This window comes from Nannobrachium achirus (assembly GCF_963921795.1).
Source record: "Nannobrachium achirus genome assembly, chromosome: 7".
NCBI classification, from domain to species: domain Eukaryota; kingdom Metazoa; phylum Chordata; class Actinopteri; order Myctophiformes; family Myctophidae; genus Nannobrachium; species Nannobrachium achirus.
Window position 1 is genome coordinate 12,120,597 of NC_137816.1, and position 20,977 is coordinate 12,141,573.

At 42.3% G+C, this 20,977-nt stretch overlaps 1 protein-coding gene across 1 annotated transcript in view; it reads left to right on the forward strand.

The window, feature by feature from the left end:
- The window catches only part of lpin1a (lipin 1a), a 37,267-nt gene extending 16,603 nt beyond the window's left edge, over positions 1-20,664 (forward strand). The window contains 14 exon segments of the mRNA XM_080730839.1: positions 1,022-1,174; positions 1,646-1,739; positions 2,621-2,811; positions 4,156-4,249; positions 4,425-4,494; positions 8,358-8,450; positions 13,205-13,251; positions 13,867-14,002; positions 14,247-14,395; positions 15,133-15,219; positions 15,815-15,967; positions 16,474-16,588; positions 17,701-17,804; positions 17,982-20,664. Coding sequence (XP_080586965.1) covers positions 1,022-1,174; positions 1,646-1,739; positions 2,621-2,811; positions 4,156-4,249; positions 4,425-4,494; positions 8,358-8,450; positions 13,205-13,251; positions 13,867-14,002; positions 14,247-14,395; positions 15,133-15,219; positions 15,815-15,967; positions 16,474-16,588; positions 17,701-17,804; positions 17,982-18,129 — 1,634 coding nt within the window. The 3' untranslated portion in view covers positions 18,130-20,664.
- Positions 20,665-20,977: the final 313 nt, after the last annotated feature.

Here is a 20,977-nt window from a genome sequence, read left to right on the forward strand (position 1 = left end):
GGCTCGGAGCGGAGGAGGGTCGGCGCTCAGACCCATTATAAAAGTCGCTCGCTCACGCTCAACTAAAAAACAGCTCGCTCCGCTCCCCGCACCGCTCGCGCTCCACTCCGCTCGTATGCTCTGGTCAGTGGGGAGGGTTGGTCGGGAGGAGTGGGAGGGGGGTGTCCTCCTGGTGGAGGCCCCCCTCTCCAATTACTGCTTTTCTGCTGTTGTACACTAGGGCATTCACCAAATATTCGAATATCAAAGTCACTATTCGACGTTGTTCACCAAAGTCGAATATTCCCTTTTTCTTTTCTTTTTTTTTTTTTTAAACATTATAGTTTATAAAGCTTGGCTAGATAGGAAGTCATAAGAATGACTTGTCAATGCCCCTGGTGGATGAATTTGTTAATGCTCTATACCAGGGCTTCTCAAACCTTTTTAGGCCGTGACCCCCAAAATAAACATATTTGAACTGGGGACCCCCACCCTGACATGCACTTGGAATTGTAGGTATTACATTTAATGTGACTCGGTTCCGCAGATAAATATTGTGAAAATAGCTGATCTACATGCTCACAACGCCTCGCGTTATGTAGATCGGCTATTTTCACAATGTTCGCCTCTTGCTTACTTGATATTTGACAGTTTGGCCAGTCCTGTCGAATATTCGACTATTCGAATACTTTGAGGTCGAATAATACGAATACTAAAAACCACTATTTGTGAATGCCCTATTGTACACAACAACGCTTTGGTACTTAATTCCGTGACCCAAAAGATCTTTCTCACTGATCCACAGCTTCATCTACAGACTCTTTGGAGTTGATTTCTGTACTAGTATAGCTAACATTCCCAATAATCAGAAGCTACAGCTATCACCATCACTAATGCTTATTTTCTTAGCGATAATTTATTCCATCAATTACCTTTTTTTTTTTAATTAATGGAATAATCGTGACCGTATTGTATACTTCATCATACAACTTTGTGTCGCTATAAGACTGCTCAACTCCTCCTCGTTCTGGTCTCCTCCCAGGGAGGGCCGTGGTGGAGAACGTGGGGGCATCGTGTGGAGAGGTGGAGGCTCTTGCAGCCTCCATGTCTCCAGTGATGCTGCCTGACTATATGGACGTGCGCGGAAACAGAGACAGTCCAAACAGACGGACGGATTCTCCATCAAAGAAGAAAGGTTTGTGTGTGTGTGTGTGTGTGTGTGTGTGTGTGTGTGTGTGTGTGTGTGTGTGTGTGTGTGTTTGTGTGTGCAGGGACATGCTGGGCCCCTGATTCAGCTCGGGAATTCGGCCCTCATTGCGTGCTATAGAGAGAGAGATCTCTCTCTATAGCGCTGCTGCTACTCAAAGATTTGCCATTTCAGATCATGACAAGTGACAGGCCAGTGGGCCAATTACATGAGTTATGTTTCGTCATTGTCGGGTGGAAACCTTGTATGTCCAAAACCATTTTAAAACTAGTGAAAACAGCCGATCTACAAGCACACAGCGAGGCGTTGTGTGCTTGTAATGGCCGGTTGTGTGCTTGTAATGGCTGGCCTGGTCCTGGTGTGTGTGTGTGTGTGTGTGTGTGTGTGTGTATTTGTTGATATATAGGACATACATTTATCCATGTTGATGATGTGTTATTGATTACCTTCCGCCTGTAGAGAAGAGGAGTGAACACCTAGGTTCTGATGGAGTCTACCTGGATGACATCACGGACATGGACCCTGATGTAGCTGCAATGTACTTCCCTAAAAGGTACACAAACACATACATTAACACATGTACTGCACAGGTACAATATATGTGCAGTACTAACACACACACACACACACACACACACACACACACACACACACACACACACACACACACACACACACACCGTATGTACAACAACACGCACATAATGTACAGTCAGTGACACACATCTTTGAGATGTATCTAGAAAATATTTGTATCTTAGTGCAATTTAAGTGTTACATTTTTATATAAAATAATTATTTGGTCATGGTCTGGATTGGGATGAAAAAATATGTTTGGTCTTGACTTGGTCTGAACCATTGGTCTCCATCTTGACTCGTTCCCACGTCTGTCTCGGCCATACGCACAGAGTGAAACACAGGCTGGTGTGGTCAAATTTGGAAATATACCACACTGGCTACACAGACACACTCACACGCACTAGGGGTGGGCGATATGGAAAAATACAATATCACAATATTTTCCCAAGCTGTATCACGATACACGATTTTATCACGATAATTCTTTCACGTTGATTTTTATGGTTATTTTTCAAGTTACTAGACTCTCTGGGTTCCTTTTGGGAGGTCTAAATTTAACTGTACAAGTATGTAACTCTGACAGTATACAAATGAAACCAAATGGACCCTTCCGGGTCCATTTGGTTTCATTTGTATACTGTCAGAGTTAAGTGGAGATATTTAAAAGTTTGAGAACTTAGAGATTTAGACCAAAATGCAGGTTTAAATTGAATTCTGCCATGAATCTCTGTATTAACGATTAAACAGGATTTTTTTTACAAGGCTCCCTCAATTGTATCACGATACATACGATACCTCACCATACCACCCACCCCTAACACCCCCCCCCCAACCCTCCCTCTCTCTCCCGCTCAGTGATGGTGGTGGTGGTTCGGCGAGGTGTGGCTCAGACGTGATGATGCGGAGTGCCAACCAGTCCCCCGAGTCGGTGGCCAGCAGCGGGATGGACAGTGGAGTGGACAGCCTCCCAGAGCAGCTGGGAGACATGCCCCACGTCGCCATCTCTCTGTGTGGAGGACTCACTGACAACACAGCCATCACAAGAGGTACACACAGCAGGGTGTGGCGTGTGCACATTAGGGCATTCACGAATAGTGATTTTTTTGTATTCGAATTATTCAACCTCAAAGTATTCGAATATTCGACAGGACTGGCCAAACGGTCAAATATTAAGTAAGCAAGAGGCGAACATTGTGAAAACAGCCGATCTACATGCTCACAACGCCTCGCGTTACGAGGCGTTGTGAGCATGTAGATCGGCTGTTTTCACAATATTTATTTGCGGAACCGAGTCACATTAAATGTAATACCTACAATTCCAAGTGCTTGTCAGGGTGGGGGTCCCCAGTTCAAATATGTTTATTTTGGGGGTCACAGCCTAAAAAGGTTTGAGAACCCCTGGTATAGAGCATTAACAAATTCATCCACCAGGGCCATTGACAACTCATTCTTATGACTTCCTATTATAAACTATATATATTTTTAAAGAGAAAATAAAAAAAATCAAATAAGCGAATATTCGACTTCGGTGAACAACGTCGAATAGTGACTTTGATATTAGAATATTCTAATATTCTAATATTTGGTGAATGCCCTAGTGCACATCAGAGTGTGCTAGGCAGTGGTTCTCAAATGTTTTCATGTCAAAGGACCCCCAATTTGATATGTATTTGACCTCCGTAACCTGCCTGAAAAGGAAAAAGATTTATGTTGAAAAAAATTCTATATTTCAATATTTTTATTTCACTAGGCCTATTGGTTTTACAGTGAAGTTGAACCAGGGAGGTGCAGAGAATGTTAGAGAGGCAGGGTCTGGAATTTCCAAAAGGGCCTTTTGGTTGAAGCACCGAAAATAGCAGACAACGTGTCGCGCTGCGACACGTTGTGAGCTTGGAGGTCGGCTATTTTCGGTGTGTGAAACTACACTGAACTAAGCATAACCAAGTCAATACTGGAGATGTGGCGTAATGGCATGGATTTCTACACAGAGAGGGCAATTCTTTCAACATAAGATGCTGCATTCAAGTTCAGGAGAGTTTTGACAAGGCAATTCTATTGAATGCTGCCTTCAGGTATGGCATGGAAAGAGGGTATTTGCATTTCTTTCACCATAGTAAAAATTGCATTTATGGTCTGGAAAGGGCAGTTTTTACAGACAGATAAAAGGGCAGGGGCTCAAGCCCCCCTTGATGTCTATGTGTGCACATGCCTGAGTTGGACAGTGCTCAACTGGCTTTCTTGATATGTGGGAAGAAAAAAGTAATATATGTATAATTTGTGCATGTGTGTGTGTGTGTGTGTGTGTGTGTGTGTGTGTGCGTGTGTGTGTGTGTGTGTGTGTGTGTGTGTGTGTGTGTGTGTGTGTGTGTGTGTGATTTACCGTACAACAGAACAGTTCCTGGAGAAGGTTGTCTCTCACCAGCAGTTCTCTGAAAACCCATCCGTCATCGATGACCCCAACCTAGTGGTCAAGATAGGAACCAAGTAGTTTATTTTTGTTTCCCTTCTTTTTAATAAGAAGTTTTTATGCATTTTTAAAGTTGTATAGTTTAAAATGATCATATTAATGTTATAATAATGTGTTGAGAAAAGTTTTATTATGGAAGGTTTTCGATTATTTGAGGATTTGACGAGAGCGCCCTCTATGTACCTGTCTTAGGTATTACAACTGGAACACTGCTGCCCCTCTCATGTTGGCCATGCAGGTCTATCAGAAACCTCTGCCACAGGTAAGGCCACACAGTTACTCACACATACTGTATAGCAGGGGTGGGCAACTTTGATGATGGAGAGGGCCACTACATTTTCACACTCACTCCAGAGGGCCACAATGCACATACATAGCAAAAATAGCCGATCTACAAGCTCAAAACGCGTCGCTCTCTGTGCCAAATCATGTCCAAATGGAGACGCTTGTTACGCGCGGTGCGCAGAGGGAGCCAGCGGAGGGCAAGACGAGGGGCAGAGAGAGAGAGAGAGAGAGAGACGTTGATGTCCTCCTCTTCGTAGATATTCATATCTTGCTATTTGCAGTGGTGAAAGTGAGCCGGAACGGCCGGAACCCCCGTTCCGCTAAAACATTTGGGGCCGGAACGGCGTTCCGTTAAGAAAAGGAGAAGAGAGCTGTCAAAATCCCATGTTAACCTGCCACAAACGCACGTCCAGGAAGAAAACAATAGCCTATACTAAAGTCAGATTAACATACAGTAGGATACACAAGTGTTACTAGTTATATTTTCTGATAAAGTGCTTCTAAATTATTCCCGTGGGTTTGTGTAGGTCAGTGTGATCCATTCTGTTTGCGTTTCAGTGTTTGTTATTGACACGGAGCGAATAGAGGTGGGACGTTCGCGAACGAATCGAGTCTTTTGAACGGCTCTTTGAAATGAACGATAGGATTCGGTTCACAGTAGGGAGCGTCTTTTGAACGGCTCTTTGAAAGGAACGGATCCCAGAGATCCGGCTCACTTCAAAGAGCCATAAATCCCATCTCTAGGAGGACTCGTTGTGTCTGTGCCTGCATGCGATAGATGCAGAATAGACCAAAATGATTCTATTCTGCATCTGGGAATGGGAGATGTTGTGGAGTAGAATTAAAAGTATTGGAAATACTCCAGTAAAGTAGGCTAGGCTACTTAAAACCTGTACTTAAATACAGTAATTTAGTAAATGTACTTGAGTTACTTTAGATAACTGGTTATAATAATATTAATAATAATATGGGTAATAATATAATAAATATAATAATAATATATATGCTTACCCTTCTGTATGGAACAATGAACAATATGAAGAGGCTTATTATAGATATTTCCTTTAGGATTTCAATCATGTTTCATGTTACAGTAAGTGTAATGCCTAATTCAGGTGTAGGACCTGTAGTGTTTTTATTGTGTGTAGCCTATAACTGTGCCAAAATGCAGTTTTCTATGCATTTCAGGGGTTTTGGGGGGTTAGAGCCTCCCAATTTTTTTTATGACAGTTCCGGCAAGAATTTCAAACCACTTTCACCCCTGAGTATTTGCTGTCTGGTTTATTGCTGGTAGATTTTGCGAGTCCCTCCGGCCGCCGCTGGTTTTATTTTTTGATCGCCCGTTTACCGTCGACCGCAGATAAATAGGCTAACGCCTGCGCCGCAATTTTGCAGGAGTCCTGTGGTTACATTGTGAGTTGAACTTGAAGAATTAATAAACACAGGGAGATGGAGGAGGAATTATTATGCAGCTTGGATACATACATGTCCCGTGGACAGATGTGGACTCAGTGATTCCTTGTTTCGGATGACAATGTGCAGTGTGAGGGCAAACGTATCAATTAAATATGCAAGAATGTGGCAACTTCACCCCTCCCATTCGCACGACTAAACCGAATTATATTATGAGAATGTGGCCTAAAACTAACTCTAACCCTAACCCTAAACCTAACCTCAGTAACCGTGACGAGTAACTAACCTGCCGACGCTAGTCGGAACAGCGGCCGTCGGCATATTGAACGGACCCCGCAAGTTAGGCTTGGTATAAGAGGGGCACTATGAGCAAGTCCATTATAGAATATAGCAATATAATTATTTCCACATAACTGACATCCTGAATTGCATAATTGCCACACCAACCTGTACAATTATCTACAAGACATGACACAGTACCCCATACCAAAGTGAAATATGACTTGCTTTTCCTAACATTCAAATAACATGTATCTTCCCTTCTTTGTTGTTACCCTGTTTGTCCACCCTCCCTGCACATCACAATTGTGTGTGTGTGTGTGTGTGTGTGTGTGTGTGTGTGTGTGTGTGTGTGTGTGTGTGTGTGTGTGTGTGTGCGCGCGCGCACGCGTGCGTGTCCTAAGTGCTGGTGCCTGAGTTATGTGTATGCAGCGTTTGGTCTGTTCTCGTACTGTCTCCCCAGTCTATTTGGCTCCACACAAGCACAGGCTGTATGTTGCTTCATGCATGGCTTAACGTGTTTACTGTTTACATGTTGTCTGTCCATCTGTAATAGTCCTGTCATCTGTCTCTCACTTAAGCAATATCTCATGAGATGGTGGGTTGGCCAGTGGTGGAAAGTAACTAAGTACATTTACTCAAGTTCTGTACTTCAGTACGTTTTTGAGGTACTTTTACTTTACTGGAGTATTTCCAATTTACAGTTCTAATACTCCACTATATCTCAGAGGTAAATATTGTACTTTTACTCCACTACAATTGTTTGAAAACTTTAGTTACTAGTTACTTTGTAGATTCTGATTATTACAACAAAACATAAATTACCCACGTCAGCCCTATATACATTACATTTCGGCCATTTGAAAATAGCCAATCTATAATCTCACAATCTCGTGAGCTTGTAGATCTGCTATTTTCAAAATATTTGTATACATTTGAAAACTTGTGAAATGGGACATTCAGCATAATGAGTACTTTCTACTTTTTATACGGCAGTTCTAAATAGCAGTTTATGATTTTGTCAAGTGACATTTATTCGGCAAATAAAGTTCCTACAGGACTTCATCAACAAAAATGTTGGAACGTATGCTATAAAGAGTCAGCTCTGACATGTTATCATTTTTATTTTTATTTATTTAACCTTTATTTAACCAGATAAAACACATTGAGACATCTCTTTTTCGAGTGTGACCTGGCCAAGAGGCAGAAATAAAAAATTACACAATCCTTGCTTACATACAAGACATCACAACAAAAATAGAACATCCATGATACACAAACAGATACCTAAGAACCCCAAAAATACAAAATGTACACTAAATAATAAATTAATTTGCAATTCACAGGTAGCAGTACACGCACAGTGTGCCCAATGTACCCAAAGGAAGAACTCACAGAGCAAATTAATTACAGGTCTGAACAAATGCAAGCGTTTGTAGATCTGACTAGAGTGATTCTCTTAAAACTTCTCAAAGGAATCATGTCCACCTGTTACTGTCAACCATTGTTGTTTTGCCTGTCTGTCTGTCCGTCTGTCTGTCAACCTGTGTTCTGTCTCCTTCTCTCCCTCTCTTCTACGGTATCTCTCACCTATCTTGTTGCATGCATCTGTGTTAAACCATCTCCCTCTCTCGCTATTATTTGTATTCCCTCACCTCAGTCCCCTGGTCCATTGCCGGTCACTCTCATTCAGACCGTTCAGTTTTATTTTGCAGTTTCTGCGATCTGAATTGTTTGTTGAGTTAGTCCATTTCTTGTGTTATTTTATTAGCCCGTTTACATTCATTGTGTTCGCTAGACATATCTTCATTTGCATTTTGACAGCTGCCAATATGTGAATCAGTCGGTTGATTTGCTCAGTCTAGACTTTTTTTTTTTTTTCAACCAGTGTTTGTCTTTGGTCAGCTTTATAATTTCTGTGTTTTAAAATAGTTTCCTTTTATATTTTTGTTTTAGTTGTGTTCACATGATTGATTGTGTCTCTTATTTGATTGGATGGTTCCATGTTGTGTCTGTTGTTTGATTGGGTGTTTGTGTATGTTGTTTCTTATTTGATTGGGTGGTTGTCTGTTTGATTGGGTGGTTGTCTTTTGTTTGATTGGGTGGTTGTCTGTTGTGTGTGTTCTTTGATTGGATGGCTATGTGCAGAGCTCAGTGGACAACATCATGAAAGACAAGATGCCAAAGAAAGGAGGTCGCTGGTGGTTTTCTTGGCGAGGCAGGAACAGCGACTCCAAATCAGTGAGTACCGTTATTAACCATTAAACTACAATGGGGCGAACTGACCAACACCAACCACATGATCATAATGTCCACTCCACGGCTCCATTCCATTTGGAGTCCTGTTGCGTTGCATGTTCTTCCGCCCCTCTCTGCCTTCAGGTTATGGTCTCTCTACACAGAGAAAAAAAAAATCGAACCTCTGTTCGAAGTGGAGCTGTGTGTGTGTGTGTGTGTGTGTGTGTGTGTGTGTGTGCGTATGTGTGTGTGTGTGTCTGGCCTGGCCGGAACAACAGCGCCCTCGTGTGGTCACAAAAGGTCCTGTAGGCTACAGACAGACAGACACGCAGACATACCCACACACACGGCCACGTATAGGGAGCTTGTGTTCCACACAGCTCCAACAAAACATTCAGTATACAGGTATCTGAGGAACACAGTGTATGCATGATAAATATATTATTTGTAAACACCAACACCTTCTTATTCCCCTATGAGATACAATAATCCATCACAAAGAAATAAGACAGGAGAGTGATTCAGAGTGAGAATGGAATGTTTACTGGAGAGAGAGTATTCAAGACAAAGGTACAACAGAATAATCAATGGTTCGTGCTCTCTCTGACAAATGATGTTTTGACATGCGTATAAGTATGGTCATTTGGTCAGTCAGTAGATGACGTTTCAACAGTTCATAGGATACGTTTCTTGTCCACAAATCACAAGACAAAGAGTCCATATACAGTAGGTTCCTGGGGGAAGAGATGTCCTAAAACAATTCTCATTGTTTTAGTTACAGGCTCCATGGCAGTAGATAAGGCCTCATTTCTATCAGACAGAGACCGGCCTTGTAAATGCTGCACATGACATTATGGCAGGACACAGTCACTGTGCCTTAGGGTCAGATGGTCAGTTGGTCATCAATATGTATTGATAAAAAGATGATATGAACCATAACAAAATACCTATCAATGCATTGCACACATTTAGCATCCTTGAATTTATTATACTAGAGGTTCTAGATCAGTTTAAGTCGCACTACCGATCCTACGAATGTCTGAGCTTATAGATCCAAGGACCCCTGGCCTTGGGAACCAATGCTTCCTGTGCCATGTGGTCTACAGTATGCAGGTCAGGAGCCCATCTCCTGTTTTCTTAGTGTGAGGCAGCAGGATGTACGGCCACCCTTACTGTACAAGGCGGCACAAGAGCTGCTCCGCTCCATCCCGGAGGACCTGTCCACAAGTGCATGGCTGGCTGGATCCTGGAAACAGGAGTGGGAGGCTGCTGGGCCTTCCCGTATCCACCGCTACATCTGGGATCCAGGAGCTGGTGTTGAAGGAGAGGACCTACCACGCCGTCAATGGTCCCTACTGAACCGCCTGCGCACTGGAGTCGGCTGCTTCAGATCATCTATGAAGAAGTGGGGTTTGTGCAATATGCGAGTGCGGCGAGCCTGAGCAGTCTGCAGAGCACATCATTAACACCTGCCCCCTGTACAAACCACCTTCAGAGGCTGGCCTCTTCCAAGTGGGACCAGAGACAAGGGCGTGGCTACACAATACTGAGTTGGACATTTGAGGATGATACACGAAAGCAGCAGCAGGATGTACGAGTACACCCCTGGACATGATGCTAGCACGAGTACACCCCCTGGACATTATGCTAGTATGTCACAGGGACTTAGCCCAAATCCAAACCCTTGATGCAGAGTACCAAGCAGGGAGGCATTAGGAGCCATTTTTATCAACGTATGACTCCCAGTCTCAGGACACCAACCACAAGGCCACTGCACTGAGCTGGTATTTAGAGAGAAATAATGTTCCCAGTCAGACTAAAGGTAAAACTCATACCAAATAATGTTGCAGTGTTAGAGGGCACATTATTTCATTAGCAGTGAATGTCTTTACGTCGTCATTCCCAACGTTATATTGATCTGAAGATGACTGATTAAATGTCTCACTCCCTAAGAGAGAAAGGATGGGTTGATTAAAGATAGGTGACAGTTTAATGTGGGGTGATCACCGAGATGTCAGCCAAATACAAAGACAGAACATTTGATTCAAATTGTTCTTTCATGCACTTATAAGCAGCCCATAGGGGCAGGAGCCTGTCTGCAGTTTCTGTAGTGTGACATACAAGTACACCTTCCTGGACATGGTGTACCTGTAGTACCAGATTACAGCTGCCAAGATGTATGCCTACATGTCACAGTACAGATACTGACAATGTTTGCAGGTGCAGCCAGACACTGTCTCCATTAGCTTTTAATACAACTGACTGCCATAGTATTTGGTAGTGCTCATTGTAATCTTATGTAGCTAGTAGCTACAGTACATGAACAGAAGATGTTAACACAATAAACATTGATGTCCTCTGCTGGTAGGAGTTGTAATGACCACTCAGTAGGTAAATGGGTAGGTAAGCTGTGGCAGTTTAAATAAGGAAAACATTCATGTTTCTTCAAATATAAGCTTTATTACTTAAACATAAAAGACAATTAAAATTAAGACCAGCTTAAAAACAAGTTAAAAGACAGGACTAAAAACAATACAGGCTACTCAAAACTTAAGGTCTTACATTTTGAGTAAATAAATAACTTCAACTTCTTAGACCGATTTCTCAGAGCGGCAACAATAACTGCGGCGTTAGGCGGAACCACGTCGCACAGCGACATGTCAGCACTCTGGAAAGAGGACTAACACACCAATCTTTGACACAACAGCTACCGTCACACATCAATGCGTGTGATGGTCAGAGGCTCGAGGTCAGATTTTGAGCGCTCAGATCGAGTGGATAGGTATGGATGCAGGAACCCTCCAAAGCACTGGCCAGAGAATGTGTAGATGTGAGAGTTGGCGTCCACATTATAGAAAGAGACCCGTCCCACGTCGCAGTCTACAAAGACCCCCACAGCCTGTGGTTTCTCTGCCAACAGATTGAACGCAGAGGACACTGGGCCATATGCTCGGTATTGGCCGGCATCCAGCACCAGGGCCCAGCATCCATTACTGACGGACATGCTGACAGGTTGCTTTCTGTTAAGAGACGCTCTTGCAACTCCTACAGCCCAACTAGTCTTTCCCTGTACCTGAACCTCAAAGTAAAACTTCCCTGACCTGAACCCTTCCTTTGACAACACAGCATGATATTTAAACCTCTTTGTAGTATCAGGAAGGTTCTGTGGCGTCGCTCCAAGCATCACTGCTTTCCCATCCGGAGACACGATGAGGTTGCAGTGTGCAGTGTGGGGGTCAAGAGTCACATCCACTGCAAAAGCCTTCAGCCTCTGCAGAAGAGCTGCACATCTCCCCAACAGGACAAGGCCATTGTGATCATGGCCATGTTGATGCGCCAAGGCAAGACCACCTGATACAGGAGCAGTTAAGGTGTGGCCCCTGAGCCCTGCAACTCTCATGTGAGGCTCCAGGTGCGTCTCACAGAAAGCCGTTAGGCATTCTAGACAAGACACAACAGCCTTGTCCTCCCTCACAGTACAGACGTCACAAAGAACACCAGCAGCAGATTGCTCTAGAACTTGAGCCCACTTCTTAAGTGCTATAGCAAACTCTGACAAGACCGTATTGACTTTCATTAGAGGTCTGGTTAGAGAGGCTGCATTACACAGAGGACACTTGTAAATGACCTGCATGTCCCAGCAGTGTTGAATACACGCCTTGCAGAAGTTGTGTCCACATGGTGTGGAGACCGGCTCAGTCGACACGTCCAGACAGATCGCACAACAGAGAAAGTCGTCTGCAAGAAGAAATATGGAGGTGGCCATATCTGGATAGAGAGAAGACAAACAAAGCATTTATAATTTGAATTAAGCCATCTCAGTTGTAGATACACCGACCTCTAGTGTCGCCATTCCAGGACTAACTCACAACGCATAGCGTTACAACACTTGGGAGCTTGCAGATCAGCCTTTTTCAGAAACAATATTTAGTTTAGCACAAGTATATGTAAATGTAGTTGACCAGGGCAGTGGTGTAAAGTAAATATACTCAAGTACTAGAGCTTTTCCAATTTTCAGTACTTTTACTACAAAATATTATACTTTTGACTCTACTACAATTCTTCAAAATTGTAGTTACTTTGTAGACTTCTTTTTACAAAACATACATTAACTTCTTCAGCCCTATATAGACACATTTGGCCTTTGAAATCGCATTATACATTCGACAACTTGTGAAATGGGACAGTTGGCATGAGTACTTTCTTTTTGAACAAATACATTTTGATACCAATACTCATGTACTTTTACTCAAGTAAATGTTTTATTCCAGATTCTACAATCATTTCAATCTGCACTAAGCCCTTTAAGAGATACGTTATATAGTTTAATTTATATAAATGTATTTGTGAATAAATTTTCTCCATCGACTTTAATCAAAAAGAAATATGAACTTTTCCAAGATATGGATTTGATGTCTGACATCATCATATCTGACATAGACCACATGAGACTGACAGAGTATGTCCATATATAGACCCCATGAGAATGACACAGTATATGCCCATATATGGGCATTCCAAGATATGGGCTTAATATTGATGACATCAGGGATCTCCATATATGGGCATGAAAGGGACATGGGCTGACAGAGATCTCCATATACAGTATGGCCATTAAAATATTAGTGAATTAATTGTCCCCATTGACTTGAAAGTGGACCACGGCAATCACAATTCAAATATCCATCTTTCTAGTTATTATTCCTATCATTCTTATTATGTAATAATATCTTTACTTTGCTTACCTTCATTCTAAGGACTCTATGACAGATGCAAGTGGAGAGCAGGGAAACAGTGTGAGCAGGTGAGAAGAAACCTTCATACCTTTTCTCTCTACAGTATATATTTCCTTCTGTATACGTTATAGCTTGCTCTTGAACACACACACACACACACACACACACATTTTAATTTGTTTATTTGGATTTTAAGTCTAATCACTAAATGTATTATATTGAGATAAGGCAAACCAGTCGATTTGAACAGCTTTGTTAATATGGTAATTTACTTGTTGTTGTCCACAATGTCCAGTGGCACAATTAAATCCACAATACGATAGTGGTGTGCCGTGTAGAGTCACTTGAAAGAGGGAAACTATGGTATGTGTGCAAGAGAGATTCCAGTTCTTGATTATTACAATTATTACAAGTAAACAGTTTGTATGTACAAGGTATCTACGTACAACACAAGGTTGTATGTAATCGGCAGAACTTCGAGTCTGGCTTTTATTGTACAATGTATTTGTCTATTGGTATGAGACGTGGTGTGGGCGGCTCATGACAGGCACACACACACACACACACACACACACTCCGTCTCTCTCTCTCTCTCTCTCTCTCTCTCTCTCTCTCTCTCTCTCTCTCTCTCTCTCTCTCTCTCTCTCTCTCTCTGACATACGTGGTTGGTTTTGATACTACAGGATGAAGGATGAGTCGTCATCCAGTGATGAGGACCAGCGCTTATCCAATCAGGGGTCAGGATCGTGTCAGCAGGACGCCCCCATGAGTCCTGGTGTCTGTTATACAAAGTCACTCCGCCTCTCGTCTGAACAACTGGTACCGGGCCTTCTTTCTTATGTATCTCTTTTTGTCTTTCATCGTTTCTTTCATCAGTATCTACAAACTGCTTTTCCCTCTCATTCATTCATTGACTTTGTTGTTGCTGTGGTTGGTGTGTTTGTGCATGTGCGTGCGTGTGTGTGTGTGTGTGTGTGTGTGTGTGTGTGTGTGTGTGTGTGTGCGCGTGTGCGTGTGCGTGTGTGTGTGTGTGTGTGTGTGTGTATTTGCACTGTGCACGCAGGCCAGCCTGCTGCTGAAGGAGGGACCTAATGAAGTGGTGTTCAGCGTGACCACCCAGTACCAGGGCACCTGTCGTTGTCACGGCACCATCTATCTCTGGAACTGGAATGATAAGATAGTCATCTCTGACATTGATGGCACCATAACCAGGTTACTATGTCTGGATGCAGTGTGTGCGTGTGCCTGTGCGTGCGTGTGTGTATGTGTGTGCGTGCGTGTGTGCGCACGCGTGTGTGCGTGCGTGCGTGCGCACGTGTGTGTGTGCATTAGGGCATTCACGAATAGTGATTTTTTGTATTCTAATTATTCCACCTCAAAGTATTCGAATAGTCGAATATTTGACAGGACTGGCCAAACTGTCAAATATTAAGTAAGAGGCGAACATTGTGAAAATAGCAGATCTACATGCTCACAACGCCTCGCGTTTGCGAGGCGTTGTGAGCATGTAGATCTGCTATTTTCACAATATTTATCTGCGGAACCAAGTCACATTAAATGTAATAGCTACAATTCCAAGTACTTGTCAGGCCAGTTCAAATATGGCCTAAAAAGGTTTGAGAAGCCCTGGTATAGAGCATTAACAAATTCATCCACCAGGGGCATTGACGACTCATTCTTATGACTTCCTATCTAGCCAAGCTTTATAAACTATAGATTTTTTAAAGAGAAAACAATAAAAAAGCGAATATTCGACTTCGGTGAACAACGTCGAATAGTGACTTTGATATTTGAATATTCGAATATTTGGTGAATGGTGAATGCCCTAGTGTGCATGGATGCGTGTGAGTGACAATTTTAAAATGAAACAAATGGTAGTTTTATGGTTCTAAAACAGAGTTTACAGTTGAGAGGAGATGAATAAGGTCCTGTCCTGTGTTGTGCTGCAGGTCAGACACCCTCGGTCACATCCTGCCAACCCTGGGTAAAGACTGGACTCACCAGGGTATCGCACGGCTCTACCACAGAGTCAGCCAGTCAGTACACACACACACACACACACACACACACACACACACACACACACACACACACACACACACACACACACACACACACACACACAGAGGAAATGTTTATAATCTGTAGTATCACAGGACCACCAAACTGAACGCAATAGCTTTGCAATAAATGATTATTCCTGGCGAAAGTGGCTGACTGAAATACAATTATCTTAAAGACAGGGTGCCGTGATCCCCACCCACACACACACAACATAATCATCAGGTATAACCAAAAAAGTGTAGAGAATACAGTTTTTATGTGGCCACACCCACCTGTTCATAAAGTATTGGCCTACCTGGTTTTCATTTGGGTGGTGAGTCTGGTGACCCAGCTGAAGTTAGCCACACCCACGGTGTTGCTGAATGGTTTAAAGTGGCGGGGATGACTTCATGATCTCATTATATCAGTGTATTTCAAAATGAATGACCGTTTGTCTGTGCCATTAAAAAGTCACTTTCTTTTATATTTGTCTTTTTGTACAGCTTCCCTAATCCCTAAAGTTCCTTGTAATTGTAGCTAATGTCCGATGAAACCACAGTAATCATAGCTCCGCCTTTCCCCTGTCAGGAATGGCTATAAGTTCATGTACTGCTCAGCGAGAGCCATCGGCATGGCTGACATGACGCGAGGATACCTGCACTGGGTCAGCGAGAGAGGAACCATGCTGCCCATGGGTCCAGTGATGCTCAGCCCCAGCAGTCTCTTCTCTGCCCTGCACAGGTCTCCCACACACACACACACACGCACGCACGCACGCACGCACGCACGCACGCACGCACGCACACGCACACGCACACAGACACACACTGGAGGCAGAAATGCAGAGAGCATTCCTTGTAAATGTACTTAACTTTACAAGACAGCAACATGACCTTCCCTATCATTACAATCAGACTGGATTGACTCACAGAATGAGTCCGACACTGTTACTTTTCAGGATTCAAATTCGGAAATATCAAAGGTAGCAGATCTGCCAGCTTGATGCTTTTGTGTGACGCTGTAGTATGATCAAGTAGGGCATTCATTTGAATGTTGAAATATGAGATAGTATTCTGCTCGACAGCAATGATGTTTTGAATCATATAGAATGTCAATCATGTACTGTAGAATGTTTCAGCATATATACAGTAATGTATTGAATCATATACCGAATGTGAATCATGTAGAACGTGGTTGAACTATCTTCGAGGTGTTTAATCATTAGGATGTGTTGAATGTCTCCTCAGGGAGGTGATTGAGAAGAAACCAGAGAAATTTAAGATTGAGTGTCTGACTGACATCAAAAATCTGTTCTATCCAAATACTGAACCCTTCTACGCTGCCTTTGGAAACAGAGCTACGGTGAGACCACTCAGTAGTAGCTTAGCATATGATCTGAATGAAAGAATAATGACCTTGTCAATTTAATAACGTCATTGTCTAGTAATTGTCTGTGTCAATGTTTTTATGTTATTTGTGAACTCCAGGTAGATTAACAGCTGATATGCATAATATGCAATAAACTCAATAGATAGGTCTAAGCCATATGTGGCTCCCTGTGGCTTTGGAGGAAGATTAGATGGAAATGAATAGCTATATATCCTTATTTATATATCCATTTTTATTTATCATTGTTGTAAGCCCAGCGTTATTCTTAAAACAGATTATCCAATCAAAATCTAAATCTCCTGTGAGTAATGTTCCTTTCATATAAGGTTCAAAGTTTAGGTAATTTATTGAGGCATGGATTTGGGGTTATTATTTCACTGTTGTTAAAAGAATACTCCCTTTTCCTTCCTTATCTCCATGTCTTTATCAGTAGCTATGATGATTATTAAAGTGTTAAGTCCATCAGCGTTGACTGACTACAGTTTGTCTGCCCCATGACTACAGCTGTTCTCCCCTCTGCCACTAGGGGCAGTGGCACTGAGAACTGTTAGTAAACTAAGCCTTTGCAACTAATTATGGGTGTTGTAGGATCATAAATTACATTCTTCAGGTGGTATTGCATACACTCAAAAGGTTATTTTACATTACCAACACAGTTAATTTTTAAATGAATGATGAATGTTTTGTAAGTCTTCAGTTAAGTGTAGTTTCAGTTAAGAAATAAAAGAGTCTGCACACGAATTCTGCACTCCGGCTCTTCATCAGACCAGGTCAAGGCCTGAGTAAGAGCCGGTAGGCTCGAAACGTTATCACTGGTAAATATCAAGCTTGGGAGCAGCAAATTGGTGTGCAGACTCTTTTATTTCTTACCTGTATACTTTTGATTAGTCCAGCACCCAGCCTATATGGCCTTGGATGTGCGTGCCTTTTTGGCTGTTTTTCAGCCTTTAGATGAACTAAGTGTAGTTGTTTCAGTATTCTTATGATGATTGTGTGGGCGTGTGTGCGTGTGCGTGTGTGTGTGTGTGTGTGTGTGTGTGTGTGCGTGTGCGTGTGCGTGTGTGTGTGTGTGTGTGTGTGTGTAGGATGTGTATTCCTATAAGGAGGTGGGTGTTCCTCTGAACAGAATATTCACCGTCAATCCAAAGGGAGAGCTGATTCAGGAACACGCCAAGACCAACATCTCCTCGTACGTTACGTCTCTCTCTCTCTCTCTCTCTCTCTCCCTCTCTCTCTCTCTCTCTCTCTCTGCCTTATATGCCATGTGAAGGTAGATTTGTATACTGAACACTGCTGTTAGGGTATCTGCATGTTCTCATCTCGGTGTGTGCGCGCATGCTTGTGTGTGTGTCTCTCTCTCTCTCAGCTACGGGCGTCTGTGTGAGGTGGCAGACCATGTGTTTCCGTTGCTGATCCAGGGTCAGGGGGGGTCAGACACCTTCAGCCCGTTCAGCTACTGCAGGGACAACAGTCCTGACATCTCCGAGCAGGAAGAGGACCTGGAGAGCGGCTGAGGAGCCTTCTACGTTGACATGACAAACACACCACATCATAGAAAGACATCACAGTGGATATGATTTAGCACCCGGTCTAAAAAGAGACACATCTCTTAGAATGTCAAAGAAACATGCATAGTGCTCGGCTTGATCAGCTCTGGCTCTTGGTGTGTCTACTTTGCGCGTAAAGGAGGAGGGTCAGTTTTCCAGAGACACTCGGTGCAGTCTCTGCACTAACAAAGTTCCACAGGCTGACCACAGAGACCAGGACATCTGTTTAGCAGGGAGCGGAAATGGGATGGACGCTGTTTTCCTCTGCACGTGTTAATATGTCCTTCCCCCGGTGATACTCCTCAAAGAAGCGGCTGGAGACGTCACACCTGTAAACAACATGGTGTATACCGACCTAAACATGCTCTGTGTGTGATGCCTCGTACACACACATTCATGGGTGAGACAAACAATGATGCAAATACATTCCACATGCACATTTCACTGCAACAATGTGCACCACCGACAAACCGTCCTGGTTGGATGGACTTCCTTGTCACTCTACACACACATGCACGCACGCACGCGCACACACACACACACACACACACACACACACACACACACACACACACACACACACACACACACACACACACACACGCACACACACACGCACACACACACACACACACACACACACACACACACACACACACACACACACACACAGACACACACGGATAGACTGTTAAGCTTTCAGGGATGATCAAGGCATGACTTCAGTTTTCTCACCTCAAATGCAATAGATCACAGCACAGCATCAGCAGTAAGTCATTACAGTATTAACTGCAGTACAGTGCAGTAATGAACTCTATGGGTTCAGGCACATAAACCATCCAGAACAGACAACATTTGTATTATTCACCCACGTCTAGTTGTTACTATGACACTTAGCATACAGCAGATGAGTTTGTTAATAAGCATGTTGTACAAACTTCCTTAAAATGTGTGTTTTTGTTTTAAACCATGCTACTGTGAATGCTCACTGACTAATTGTCATGTTAACGCAGAACAATGCAATTAAGTTTGACCACATAACTTATTTTCTGTTTTGGTTAAGATTTAACATTAAGATGTAACATTTGTAATGTTCATTTCATCATTATTTTATCCACACATGAATTAACTCTAGACTCAGAGATGTACAGTATTAGAATATAAGCCACTTGCTGCATATAATTCCAATGACAAATGCCTATCAATGCAATTATCAACACATAGAAATACAGCACTCACCTGCCCTTTGGCTGAACACAGAGTCTTGTTAAGAGATACCTTTTAGTTTTCAGTTGAAATGCTAGGTCTGTACAAACACATTTATGCATTTTCATCGTTTCATTTATTCATATACAAATGTTTGTGTTTTCTTTCGATTAATCAAATCCTAGAAATTCTAATGTCCCCCCCAGTATGGTTGTACGTTATGGTCAGCTTCAACATGGGAAAAACCACTTTGTGTAACAAACGAGATTAACAGGCAAAAACAGTGTTCAACCTTTTCTTTTGTTTGTCACTTTACCCTTAATGTTCTTGAGATGTACTGCATGTAGCATTACTGTTGCTTATTCAACATTTCATGCTGTACTTCTCAAAAGAATTCATGTTTTATAATAGAATATGTCACCTGGAGCAGCTAGAGTGTTTTTCATGAACAGATACAGTACTATAGGTTTTATGGGACGGCCACAGCTGAATGGGTAGAGAGGCAGTCTCTGAAACAAAAGGTCCACCGTTCTATGTGTCGAAATGTCCCTGAGCAAGACCTTAACTGCTCCCCAGGCTCTGTATTAACCCATTTAGGCCTAAAATTATTGAATGCTTTAACCAGTGAAAAATAGCAGATATACAAGCTTGAACATCCAGTATACTGTGTGTAACATCTTGTTGTGATTGGCATTGATGAGTGTAATATTTGGAAGGCAATGCAAGATGCTATTTATTACAACATGGGCATTGCACTGATGTTGTTACTGTGTATTCAGTTTCTGGAGACAGTGGCCCAATGTCAGCACAAAGACAATATAATAGATTATACTGTAAGGCTATATTAAGATATCAAATTAAATGTATCATACAGAGAAGAGGATTTAATTATATTTGCTGGCACATAGGAAATGTTAATGTTAAATGTGTTCAAATATAATAAAGTGCTGTTAGGGCTATGTATGAATCTAGGTAGGAGGAGAAAGATCTGGATGTTATTTTAAGTGCAATGTCAAGTGTCTAAAACTAACTGTTATCACCATGTTAAACAAAACCTTGTTGATTATCATTGATCTTATTCTTTCTATGAAAGATGCATCAGAGCGCATTATTATTCAGCGTCTCTCTTCTGACATGGATGTTAATACATTATGTGTATGAATGTATGTACAGTATGTACATACAGTATGTATGTACTATATACAGTATGTGGAGTTGTGTTTTTGGAATCTTGCCACCTCCCAAGCAGTATGCAGTGTAAGGTATTTTGTTTGAAAAAAATAAAGTCAAAGTTGATTTTAATTGCGTTTCACCTATGATTAAATATCATGGATTATACATTTATTTTTCAAAGGTTTCCAAACAGTGATATATTTCAAATAAATTCAAAAATAGAAGTACAAGTTCAGTGAACTTGTAGAGCTACCATTAGTTGAATATCCAACGTATGAATGGATAAAACTATTAAAATGATTGTGACGCTACATTAACTACTTTTGCTGGGACCCCCCGGACCCCACTTTGAGAACCAATGGCATTGGGAAGCAAGGCTTCCTGAGCCAAGTGGCCAATAGGTCAGGAGCCCATCTCCTGTTTTCTTAGTATGAGG